The following is a 12379-nucleotide window of genomic DNA, read 5'->3' on the forward strand; positions in this document are numbered from 1 at the left end:
TATATAATAGAGTTAGATTGAATAAATATGTGAGTTTTTATAATTTTTAAGGATAAATATGTAATTATAGATTTTAGAGAGATAAATACGTAATATTGAAACTTTTGAGGGATATAAATAAAATCCCCCCTAACCAATTTTACTTGTCCACCAATCAAGGTTCTAAATAAAAAAAAAACTAAGCAAAATCTAATAAACTATTTATCTTTTTCTATTTAAAAGCAAAATTAATCTCAACTTTAAATAAATTGATCTTTAAAATTAATTTTCAGTTGGACCTTTATATAAAAGACTATGTAGCATAACGTGCGCTATAACGCGTAGTGTGTAGCGCTGATAGCAGACTGCTATAGCTAGGGGTGTTCGTTGGGTCCGGTTTAGTCGGTTTTGAACCGTACTGAATTAGTTTGGACCAAACGGTTTGGTTTTTTTGGTTTAATAGTTCAGTTTAGTTCGGTTATTTCGGGTTTGAAATCTACTTATAACTTTGGTTTGCCTAATTCGATTCGGCTTCAATCGAACCGAACCGATGAAGACCCCTAGCTATAGCAGTCGTAGCTGAAAGAGCGTACTTTTATCTCATAACTTATTGTTTAAAGTCCGAAAATACTATAACGTCGCTATTGCATCGGTATAGCGCGCTATTTAAAGCATTGCCACCAATGATAGAAAATACCAATGATGAAAATATACTAAAATCAAAGTGCAGAAGGTTAAATTTAAACTTCAGCTCATTGAAAAATAATTCGAGTCAATTATACCTTATAAGTTAATTTAGGTATATTCCTAACTAAAGTAAATTGGATAAAGATAAGAAAACTTATCAATTAAGAGGAGATGACATTGGATAATGGATATGATAATAAAATTCGGATAGATAAAATTGATTTTTTTTCAAGTAGGTTCAATTATTCAAAATAATAATTGTGCACTTACAGAGACTATATTCTTCTGAAATAAATAGGACCGCAAACAACTAGCAAGCTACAACATGTGTGTCGGTTTATAAGAGGCGGAACTAGAAAGTTTTAATAGAGATGACTGAAAATTAAAATGCATAAATGTAGCAAGTGGAATTAGAACTCAAGATCTCTCATCGATAAGATAAAGCTCTAAATGCTAGACTAGAAGTAAACAATTAATTATTATTGAGGGGGTTGGATAATATAAAAAAATTTGAAAAAAAAAAATTAACTAAATTATAATAAATATAACTAAAATTTTAAAATCGTAGTAATGACTTAGCCACTTTCTAATACACTAAGATCCGTCCTGGGTTTATACAGGAGTGGAACATAGTAGTAAACCCAGGAGTGGAACATAGTAGTGAGCAAAGAGGACTAAGCCCTCCCATAAATTGAAATTTTACAGTTTAATCCATTAAATTTTATAATTCTCATATCTTTTAGTTCTCTTACAAAATAAAATTACACTATATCTGATTTTTCAGCTCTCGTCCCCTCTCCAATCTCTAATTTCTAGTTCCGCCTTTGGGTCTATCTCTCCAATCTCCAATTTCTAGTTCCGTCTTTGGATCTATCTCTCCAATCTCTAATTTCTAGTTCCGCCTGTGGATCTATGACTGCAGGGGATAGAATAACTTACAGCCGAATTAAAATCATTTCGGTGTCTATTTAGATTAATTGGTTCACTTTGAGATTCGTGCCAGATTAAAATAAACGAAATCGAGATGCAAAATCTCATTATACACAGCAGGGTACGGAATGGTGGCTTGAAAATTGACTAGAATTTGGCATGGTGGCTGTATTAATTGTTTCATTTAGTTTGGATTGGAATGTATTTAATTATCAAGTTTCGTAGGGTTATAAGAGGAAAAAAATGTAATATTGCTTTGTTTTTGTTTAGATTGTTATTAGTTATTGGATTGTTGTCTGACATGTGGTGGCTGTCTGAGGCATGGGAAGCAACATGGCCTATTGCCACCTAACCAACCACAAAGTTTCCCTCCTGGGAGCATCCCCCATTCCCTTTTCCTCTTATATTATACAACAATTCCATCAGATCTGAATCCAGTTGCAGTAAAATATCAATTTACAGTTATGCATTCTCTCTCTTCTCTCTCCACTGAAAGGTAAACAAATCTAGAAACTAGCAAGAAAGGAATAATGGAGACAGTTGGGATTGGGGAGAAGAGAAAAGCATGGTATACCAGCTTACCTTCTGATGATGGGTCTCTCTATACTTCAAACTGGAAAAGAGGACTTTATTCTTTTCCATCAGGTGTTTCTTCAACTTTCCCTTTCTGTCATTTCTTTATTTGACACTACAATATAAGAAACCAAGTTTTGTTACCATATTTTTCTCATGAAAACAAAATGGTTTTAATTGTTAGACAAGTTCTTTCCCATGACAAAGGAGAAATCATGAACTTATTGTACTCAATGTGTTTCTGGTTTCCCTGATCTGCAAGCAAATATTCTGACAAATTAGGCTAATAATGGATTTCCAGGTTTTATAGGAGCACCCGAATCGATGGGAACTCCATTTACACGTTCACAGTGGCTGGAGTTACAGAGGCAAGCTTTGATCTACAAGCATATCACTGCTTCCGTACCAGTCCCTCCGTACCTTCTCGTTCCATTTCATTACACCAATGCCCCTTATTATAGTATGCTTCCAAATTTGTACACTTTCCTGCTAATTGCTATGGATGTTACTATTACACCAATTTCATTGTGCCTTCTATCAGACCAAAATATGTACATAATACATGCATGAACCTTGATAAACAATAGTACAGAGATTAGTTAGATAGCCAGGAAAATGTGGGTATATTTAATTGGAATAAATAGACATAAAAGTTACCCTCTAAATATCAACATATTTACACCAGTTTGATAATTTTTTTATGATAAACCCAGAAGTACCCAGGTTGAAAAATAAAATTGTCACTAGACCAGTGCCGTCATGAGCGCTACTCGTATCAGTAGAAACAAACACTCTGAATTTGAAAAGGAACGAGAAGAAGATCTTCTCTTCTATTGCACCTAGAATGTGTTGACACTATTAGCTATATTTACATGCCATTTAATAATGGTAAATTTTATTTACAGTGATGGGTGGAACTGGAGCATTGGTCAATCTCGGGTACTTAGTAAACAGCAATGATCCAGAGCCAAGAAGGTGCCGTCGGACTGATGGGAAGAAATGGAGGTGTTCCAAGGATGCAGCACCTGATCAGAAGTACTGTGAACGCCACATGCACCGGGGAAAACCACGTTCAAGAAAGCCTGTGGAATCCCCCAAGAGTAAGGCACTAGAATCAACCACTGCCGCTGCTGCTCCTGCTACTAATACCGTCTCTGTAGCTCCTCCGGTGGTGAAAGGAGGTGCGGAGAATTCATCTTGGAATTATATGGGGTTCTCGGATTCATATGGGTCATTTGGTAATCAAGCAGACAAGTCTTCAAGCCAGCTTAAATATGCTGGAAGTAAACCAAGGTATTATTTTAATTTTCGAAAAAAATAATATTCTAAGTTTGAGTTATAAGAAAGCTGATGCTTAATATATAGTTGGTTGGTTAATTATTTTTCAGGTGTGTTTAGCTCCACATGTGAAACTAAAGCATTTGTACTAAACAAAAATTTAGAATATTCACTTCCAGTGACTGGAAGTGGTAGGCCACCCCCTTTTGTCAATAATTATTAAGTAATTATGTTTAGTGCTTGTCCCAAGGCTGGTAAGTTAAGAAAAATGTACACGTGATCCTATACAACCAATGCTTAAAAAAGGCCTATAATTGCTATTGTACCCAAACTGTAGCCTATCTTTCCAAATCTCTATTAATTGGGTACCCGTTTGATCATGAAAAATGTGGATTTTGACAGGTTTACTGAAGCAATACCAGATGATGACACTTGTAAGCAGCAGCATCAGCACCACAACTCACTTAACTTAAACTTTGCAAATATAAAGGACTATAACTTTTCACTTCTCGACTCTGATCTCGGCTCAATAAATGACAAACCAGCATCCATGCCAGATGGAAACACTGAAACAAGAGGTTTTATTGATGCATGGTCAGCTGAGAAGGCAGCAACATTGACTTCTAGCAACAGCATAACCTCTCTTGACCTTCCACATTCTGGCCTCAGCCTTTCTTTGCCAAATGACCAAATCAACCTCCAAATTACTGATCCTCTCTCGTCAATGCAGTCACCGGTAATGCAAAATGTTAACTGCTTAATCTATATATAGTACATATCTATATCATAAGAAAACATAAGCCAAAAAGTTAGAGAATCTTAAAATCTAGATAATGGAAAAAAGTTGGAAAATATCAGCAAAGGTCGCATACTTGCTTACACACTGCAGAAATGATGATCTCATTCACAGAGACATAACAGTACTGAAACTTACCATATGTAGGTCAGCTATCCAAATAATGCCGGCACTGGACCAATACAATATCTCAACTTTTTTTAGAGGAAGTTAGAAAATAATTTGCTGCAGAGATATACTGCAGTTGCATTTTAATAACAGTAATTGTAAAGAAAATAATTAAGATGCTTGGAAAGAAAGAATAGAAAATGAATAAATAATTTAGTACAATATTGTGGGATTAATACTGGTGAGCTCCGTTGGTTACAGGTGACCTGGACTAATCACGGCTCCTCTCTCTGTGGGCCTCTGGGTGAGTTCTTCCAACCTCACCAACAACAACATATTGACGTCACAGAAGAGCCATGTGCTCCTGAGATGCCTATCGATCTGTGGAGCAAGGTGTATAACAGGAGCAATAAAATCAACCCCGAGGAGAGTCCAACAAGGCCAGTTGTCTTGTCTCCAACTGGAGTCTTGCAAAAGACAGCCTCTTATTCTGATAACAGCAACACCAGTTCACCAAGTTTTGTTGGGATGGGTCCTGCCATTTATCATCGGCATGTTTTTTCTGACTTTAAATGAATACATTTATGTCTGCTTACAGGCTTTTTTAGAAGAGATTTATGATGTATTTAATTAGTTTGATACTGAATTGTGGTAGTGGTTTTACATTAGGAAGTTCTCTTACTACATCACTCTTTCTAGAATTCTAGTCGAATTTTGGTTTTATGGAGAGCAGTATTATGTAATTTCTATCCTGCAATTCTTTAAATCAAAACATATTGTTTAAGTATGGTCACTGCAATTAACTTAATTCTTAAACAGCTTTTACCATATTACATGTAAGAGTTATACATGAGGGAGATCTGTAAATAAATTACTAGCAATAATTTGATTATAAATGGTAAAATTTAACATCAATTGACTGACAACACTCATTCTATAACAATCAAAACAAGTAATAATAGCTCATTGAATGGACAAACATGAAGCCATACACACAAGCATTGATCAGATGCAGTTGCAAACATGAACACAAAATCTTCTAATTGCACGGACTGAAATTGCAGGTGAGTCTCTGGGAACTGAGCTGCCCCGAATTAGCCCTCCGGAATCTTAGAGCTATCCTCATGGCCTGTGGGGTGGACTCCAATAAGGCAGCGTTCATGTCGCCTATCACTCTTAGGGACGAATAGAAGAACCTGTGTCATATATTATTCAAGTATAGTCCTTGTCAAAATATAAGATCAATTGCTTTGTTAATTGTGCTCGAGTGATTTATGACATGGTCTATTTCATCAATAACTTCTAGGAAAAGGCCACCTTGAAAATATTCTGAAAGGTGGATGTTTTGCTAAACCAGTCTGCCAATACCAGACATTGCTTAATTAGTGGGTTTGTGGCACTAATACAATATTAGTTGCCAGAAGATACCATATTGTACAGGTATGGGACTACCAACAAGAAAAAGAGTCATATCTTGGTACCATCGGATTGTACATTGATCTGAAATCTCCTATTGTATGCACCGTAACACCTATTTTGGTAAATCATACATAAAAGATGCAATGACCTGAGACTATTGTATGAGTTCAGAAGGGAAGTGGTAGCTTCCCTTAAAAGGGTGCGGTACGCATCACCTCTCCTTTGTAGGCCATCCCATAAGGTCATGTCAGCCCCATATCTCGCTGCTGCGAGCGGCCCGAATGCAAGAGCCACACTTGTGTTTGGTGTCACCACCCTCCAGTAGCACTGGAACTGCGGCATAAGCCATTTGCTAATGGAAAAAAAAATGTAATATTTATAAGAAAATCAATGAGGTTCATGTGATTTCTCTTTTTCCTAACAGATATAGCAAATGGGCCAAAACCCGGTGAACTTGGCCCATTTTATGCTTAATTTTTTTTTTTTGTGAAACGGTAATCATTATTGGAATCTTACCAAATTCCCCCCCAACTAATAAATTCTTAGTTTTTTTCTCACTTTTGGAATCAGGTTTTTCCAAGAATGATTTGCTAAGGATAGAACATTGATTCACTGATTAAAGGAGTCAATCAGTCAAGTGTGTAATAGTCACTGCTCCAGCAATAAGGTGTAAAGGTGCAGTCCAGAACTATAACTCAATGTACTGACTACTGAGTGCCACCGTATGGACCATGTGCCTCACCTTATTTGGTGAGAGAATGACAGACTGACAGTATAGTGTCAGGTTGTAGTGTGGTTCAACAATATTTTGGGATGCGGAGTAGGTTAGTATGCCATTTAAGATGTCATATTTCCAACATAATTTTTTCCTTCTTGAAATTCCTTTGGACGACATTAATATCCATCCTCCTAGAAAATATGTGATTTTGACTTGTAAGCACAAATAACAAAAGGCTAAAGTTCAGCTTTTTTTTTTGTTACTCCCCTAAGAAAAATATACACCCCCTCTGTATTTTGCATTTACAAATAAGTTCCAAAAGGGGCAAAAAAATATAAGGAAAAATATCTATGAAAAATGACAAGTGCTTGGCTTACTCGTAAGGGCAAGCAGATGCTTGCATTATAGGAAAAACCCGTGGCAGCCTTGTGCTAGGTGGGACTGGAGGCGGCAAAACCGGTGGTAGTCTGATAGGAGCCAGTAAAGCTGGTGGATGCGGTGACGACGGAGGTGTTGGTAAATTACTAGGTGGAGGCGGGGACGAGAGAGGTGTTGGTAAATTACTAGGTAGAGATGGAGGTGAAACAACTGGCTGAGGCGGAGATGGTTTTTCGTCTCTGGGACAAAAGCTCATTGGTGCTCGTGGCTCAGCCAACAATGGCTCAGCAGTGTACAGTACCGAACCGAACAATTCGAACATAAGGGTTAGTTCTTGTGCGGGTCCAAACCCGGACCCGCATTGGTCCGGTGCGTCCACCACACGAGCAGTGCACCCAGTTAGGTCCACACTACCATCAAATTGCACGTTATAGTTTCCGAACCAGTTTGTTGTATCCTGTTCTGATCCACTGCCACCATTACATTCAATTACCACCTTAGCTCCTGTAAAATATGCATCATTTTATATTCTCATATATACTAGATTGATATGCCAGAGAAGAAATGAAGGAGATAAAAGATAATGTACAGTACCATAGAGAGGATAGTCAAAGAAGCTCCTTTGGCCATCTTTGCATTGATCACAAAACACCATACCAGTAACCATTGTATCAGCACTAACTAGAAAATTTTCTCCAATGAAAAGGATAATAGTAGAGACTGGCAGCAGTACAAACATGACTATTGGTCCTCTAGCCATAGTTAATTTTTGATCCTAAGGAGGTTTTGGTTTTACAATAAAAGGATGGACGGTGAGAGGTGAGAATGTTGTGGGGTTTGGGGTTTTGATATAGGTACAGTAATAAATGAGGAGAAAGTAGTTGGAGATGAGTAAATTATTTCTTCTATTCACACCTAAAGTTTACTAAATTTGAATCAAACGCTTAAGATCTATGCAGATGATACATAATACTTATCATATTATTCTAGCCATATGTTCTTGTAATTAAGTTTATTGATCGAATACATAATGATTTGTCTAATTGTATTGTATGGTTCCATGTCACTGATTATAATCTACAGTTTTGGGGATAAATAAGATTCCTGGTCACTAATTTAAATAAGATTCCTGGTCACTAATTTAAGCAAATCTATTATATTTGAATGCAAATAAAGTGTAATATTTGGTATAGTTGTAAAGGTGCGGCGATTAAATAGTTTCTGCTTCTCACCCAACTGCACATCATTAATATGTTCATACCTTACTGTAGAAAAGAAAGGTTGTAAATCTCCTTTTAATAAACAGGCCTTTGTACTACTTTTGGAACGTTGGAGAATTCTCCATTCGAAAGCTATGAATTTGAGGTCTCAGTTTTGAGCACTCTTCACAAACTTAAACAGCGCATTTTATTATTTGATTCAACTCCATATTAATGAGAGATGGTTTATTTAACACTATTTATGAGTCTCCTACAAACATCAGGAATAAATCTACCAATAATAGCCAACTTCATTCGGATAAATTGACAAGGAAAATACACGAAGATGTTTCATTCATGGCAGAATAGTTAAATTCGTTTTAATGTTTGATAAATGAAATTAACATTTTAAAATTAAAAATCAGCCACATAAGGATAGGTGGAGAAGCCAATCACCAAATACTAGCTTCAAAGAAACTGACTGGCAATTTTTGGAAAACAAATAATATGGGAATATTCGTGCTTACTGGTACCAGACCTTAACCCGAGTTCCAATTCAGTCAATTTTAACTGTATCTGAAATTCTGAATATGGAGGGATTTCGGATTCATGTTGAGAGTTGAATATTATCCCAATGCAATTTTATATTAAACCAATTAAAGCCTCACCAATTAGTAACCACTGACATCACAGCCCTAGAAGAAGAGAAAAACAAAGAAGCAATATAATATAGCACTAACACAGTAACACTTCTCCCATAAGATACTTCATAATAATTAAGTACATTGCGTAGCGTATTAACACTTGCACCAATCGATAATTAAGAAAAACCTAACAAACTAATCAGATAGAAGTACCAAAAATAAATTCCCACTCTCCGTGCAAAACTCTCTGACAAACAGTTCGTCAGAACAATACCCAGCAAATAAATATATGACAAATTACCTAACAAAATTTCAAACTCAGTGCACAAAAGTAATTAGAAACAATTATTTAACTAGAACACAATATTTTAATGACTGATAATGTAGAATTCAGTCCAAAATTTTGGTTAATTCTCAACTGCAGCATCCTCCCCATTTTCTTCAGAGCTGGAAAAAGTGAAACAGAAAATATTTTAAATAACTTTTTAATGATAAACACGTGACATAAAACCTCATTCGTGCATAAAACATCAATTAAGTACCAAATAAAGACAATGAAACAACAGAGGATAATAACAAAAATGAGATTTGGTGAGTAACTACAGTCACAATTATAGATAATACAGCTAAACCAACATATATTATCATATAAAGACAATAGTACCAAACAGGCATAATAGAAGGAATTAACTGACCTTGGTGCTTCGGTTGGTTCAACATGATTGGCCTCCACTGAGTTGACAGGCTTCCTCCAGGCCTGCTCGGTACGTTCCTGAGATGCCCCTGAGTTGACAGGCTTCTTGCTGAAGCTTGGTTTCTCTTCACGAATTTTTGCCGATTCAAGTTTCTCCTCTAGCTCCCTCCAATCCTGGCCTTTCTCTGCCAGTACCTCCTCACGGGGCCGGGCTGCACCGAACGGATTTGATCCTGAACCCTTGCTCTTCCCCCCAGGTGCAGAACCATTCTGTGAAAATAATCCAGCCACAGTCATTATACATCTTTTTAAATTGATTGAGATTTTATAATTTGTAGCAGTTGGAGAACTTTAACAGAGAGTGTTATAAGTTCAACAGATTTTGTAACTCTTATTATTGACAGTGATGTTCACTTGGCTACAATATAGATTATTAAATAAGACAAACAATACGGGTTTACTTGAAAATTAGGTGATTACCAAAAAAAGGTATGAAAGCAATTGAAAAGACATAACTACTATCCAGGCATATCCCAAATTTTTCCGGGAATTGGCGGGAAACAAGCATCATTTATGTCTAACCAAATTCTTTGCCATAACAAAGAGGATATCCACAAATTAGACTAATTATAATAGGGATCAAATCATCCAGTAAATTAGTACTATTAAACAAGAATTATCATTTAATAAGTGTATGCTTCATTAGTTTTATGCATTCAAAAATTCATCTTAGAATAAAATTCTCCATCCAATTTCACTTGTTTCCAACCAGACGTATTTCAGCCAACCTAAACCTTCAAAGATGGACAAAAGTTTGCAGAATTTTACCAGAATAAAAGGCCCAGAACCTTTCATACCTCACTTTGTGGAGTGATGTCGCCATTAGATCCATTGTCAATAGGGGCAGTTGCAACAGGCAAGGTACGCGGTTGCAATACAAGCCTCGGCCTTGAACCTGAACTGGTCCCACTTCCAACCACCTCCTCTCTCTTCTTACCCCAGGTGTCACTCGATAAATCTCTCTCTTTATTAAAACCCCAGTTACTACTCCCAGATCTACGTGAATCAGATTGTACCGGAGCGGGTTCCCTCTTATTAGATACCCAACTATTGGAATCATCAGCTCTCGATGGGTTCGCATCGAAGAACCCACCGCCGCCTCCACCACCTCCACCACCTCGCCTCTCCGGCACAACCGACTTCTTAGTCTTTCCCCAATCATCCACCTCATCAGCCCGAGACGGACCATCATCTCTAGGACCCGATCCGCTCCGTCTGGGCCCTGATTCCTCGCGGTTTCTGTTAGATCCGTTTGAATTGTACGAAGTGTACGAGAATCCACGTGGCCTCTCCAGCTCTTCAGCCGAGCGCTCCCGGGGCCCTGTTGGGAGTGCCAGCATTTCGTCATGAGTAAGGCGAGCTGGAGCGGGTTTAAGGTTGCTAGAACCGGTCGTGAATGCGGCTAAGGAGAGGGTTTGAGGCTTCTTCTTCTTTGGTGCTTTTGTGGCAGCAGCGGCGGCTAGGGTTGGAAAGTCCATCACAGATGCGGGTTCGGATTCGTGCGACTCGGCATCCAGGGCCCATGAACCGGGCTTGGACCAAGCAGAGGCTGACGCAGTTGCCATGATTGGTTCTCTCTCTCTCTCTCTCGCTCTTGGTTCTTGCAGGAAGGTTTTGAGTCTGAAAATGGCAAAATGGTGAATTGAATAGGCGGCGCGAGGTATATAGAAAGCGTTTTCAGATTTCTGGAGCCTCAGTATGGATTCTCTATTTATAATTTTTTGTATTCCTATATGTAGCAACTCATTTTTCGTACAAAAATGACCCGCTAAAAATGTATTCGAGCTTAGAAAAGAAGTTGGGGACCGTGTGGTGGGGCAGACGGAATCCGAAGGCAGTATTTTAGTTGCACCCGGAGTATAAATATTAGGAATAATCAATGAGTACATGGACCCACTTATCAGACATACATCGATTGTAATCTGGGTTCAGTCAGCTATGGCCCGAAATATTGTGGTGATGTGGTTTTAGGTTGGACGGTCGTGTCCAGCTCGTATGAGGTATATAATTAATTAGTGGCGTGGAGACGACGTCCGTCGGAGGATTTGATTCCCAGATCACCTGAGCCGTTGGATCTGATATGGTTGATCAATTGAGATTACTTTCCTTGTTTTATTGCTAATATTGTAGTCTCTCCAAAATAGCTTGATGCTACGTGGATGCGCAAGTTTCCTTTTATTCATAGATCCTCTATTTTGTTCCTTGTTCGATTTAGATCGGTCGTTTTTTGGTTTGTGCCGCTTATGTCAGTATATTAAAAGAGTCCCCATGTATAGCTAGGGATATTTTTTGGTTTTTTGGTGAGCATAGTTAGGGTGTCAAATATTTATCAAGGGAAAGATGAATACAGTTTTCAAAATATTTTAAAAATATATCAGGTTGATTTTAAATGACAAATTTAGACGGTAGAAATTTATCTACTTCATAAGTGATGCATGTGCATGCATAATTTTAAACTTTTTTAATTTATTTAGTACAAGATTAAACGGTTAAAAAAATAATAAAACAAAATGAATTCGTAAAACAACTTATTAAATGTTCATTTTTTTTACCGCTTTGAGTTTTATACTAATTGAATTTGAAACTTTTCAAAAAAAATTATGTACGTGCATCACTTATAAAGTAAATAGATTTCAACAGTTTAGAACTTTAGATTCATCGTTTGAAAACAATCTAATAAACTTTTAGAGTTATACTCATCAACCCCTCACACTTTAGCTTTGCTTTTTTTTTTTTTGGTTATTCGAAACAGAGGTGGAAGATAGTAGTGAGCAAAGGAGGCTAAGTTTTCCTATAAATTAAAATTTTATACTTAGTCCGTTAAATTTTGTAATTCTCATACATATAAAAATAAAATTATATATGTATTGGGAAAGGTTGATGCGTTGATACTGGACCACCACTACTTTATTAAAG

At 37.1% G+C, this 12379-nt stretch overlaps 3 protein-coding genes across 5 annotated transcripts; 1 reads left to right on the plus strand and 2 right to left on the minus strand.

Moving 5' to 3' along the window:
• Nucleotides 1–1900: 1900 nt before the first annotated feature.
• On the plus strand, nucleotides 1901–5138 carry LOC144562481 (growth-regulating factor 2-like). Of its 3 annotated transcripts, none has more exons than XM_078311716.1 (5): nucleotides 1901–2241; nucleotides 2471–2629; nucleotides 3075–3462; nucleotides 3850–4183; nucleotides 4613–5138. In XM_078311716.1, exons 1-5 carry the CDS (start codon nucleotides 2127–2129, stop codon nucleotides 4925–4927), a joined length of 1311 nt encoding a protein of 436 aa, XP_078167842.1. In that variant the 5' UTR covers nucleotides 1901–2126; the 3' UTR covers nucleotides 4928–5138. The 3 variants fall into 3 exon arrangements, with proteins under 3 accessions (XP_078167842.1, XP_078167844.1, XP_078167845.1); XM_078311718.1 differs by having other exon boundaries at nucleotides 2480–2629; XM_078311719.1 differs by having other exon boundaries at nucleotides 2483–2629.
• Nucleotides 5139–5234: 96 nt separating this feature from the next.
• LOC144562202 (Pollen Ole e 1 allergen and extensin family protein) lies at nucleotides 5235–7677 on the minus strand. Its single transcript, XM_078311378.1, has 4 exons — nucleotides 7461–7677; nucleotides 6866–7370; nucleotides 5919–6122; nucleotides 5235–5547 (listed from the first exon to the last, which is right to left on the minus strand). The coding sequence occupies exons 1-4, from the start codon at nucleotides 7624–7626 to the stop codon at nucleotides 5391–5393; spliced, it is 1032 nt and encodes a 343-aa protein (XP_078167504.1). The 5' UTR covers nucleotides 7627–7677; the 3' UTR covers nucleotides 5235–5390.
• Nucleotides 7678–8815: 1138 nt separating this feature from the next.
• On the minus strand, nucleotides 8816–11233 carry LOC144561697 (glycine-rich protein). Its single transcript, XM_078310752.1, has 3 exons — nucleotides 10261–11233; nucleotides 9405–9673; nucleotides 8816–9156 (listed from the first exon to the last, which is right to left on the minus strand). Exons 1-3 carry the CDS (start codon nucleotides 11026–11028, stop codon nucleotides 9117–9119), a joined length of 1077 nt encoding a protein of 358 aa, XP_078166878.1. The 5' UTR covers nucleotides 11029–11233; the 3' UTR covers nucleotides 8816–9116.
• Between the last annotated feature and the right edge of the window lie 1146 nt (nucleotides 11234–12379).

This window comes from Carex rostrata, chromosome 11 (assembly GCF_964058835.1).
Source record: "Carex rostrata chromosome 11, lpCarRost1.2, whole genome shotgun sequence".
Classification (NCBI taxonomy): Eukaryota; Viridiplantae; Streptophyta; class Magnoliopsida; order Poales; family Cyperaceae; genus Carex; species Carex rostrata.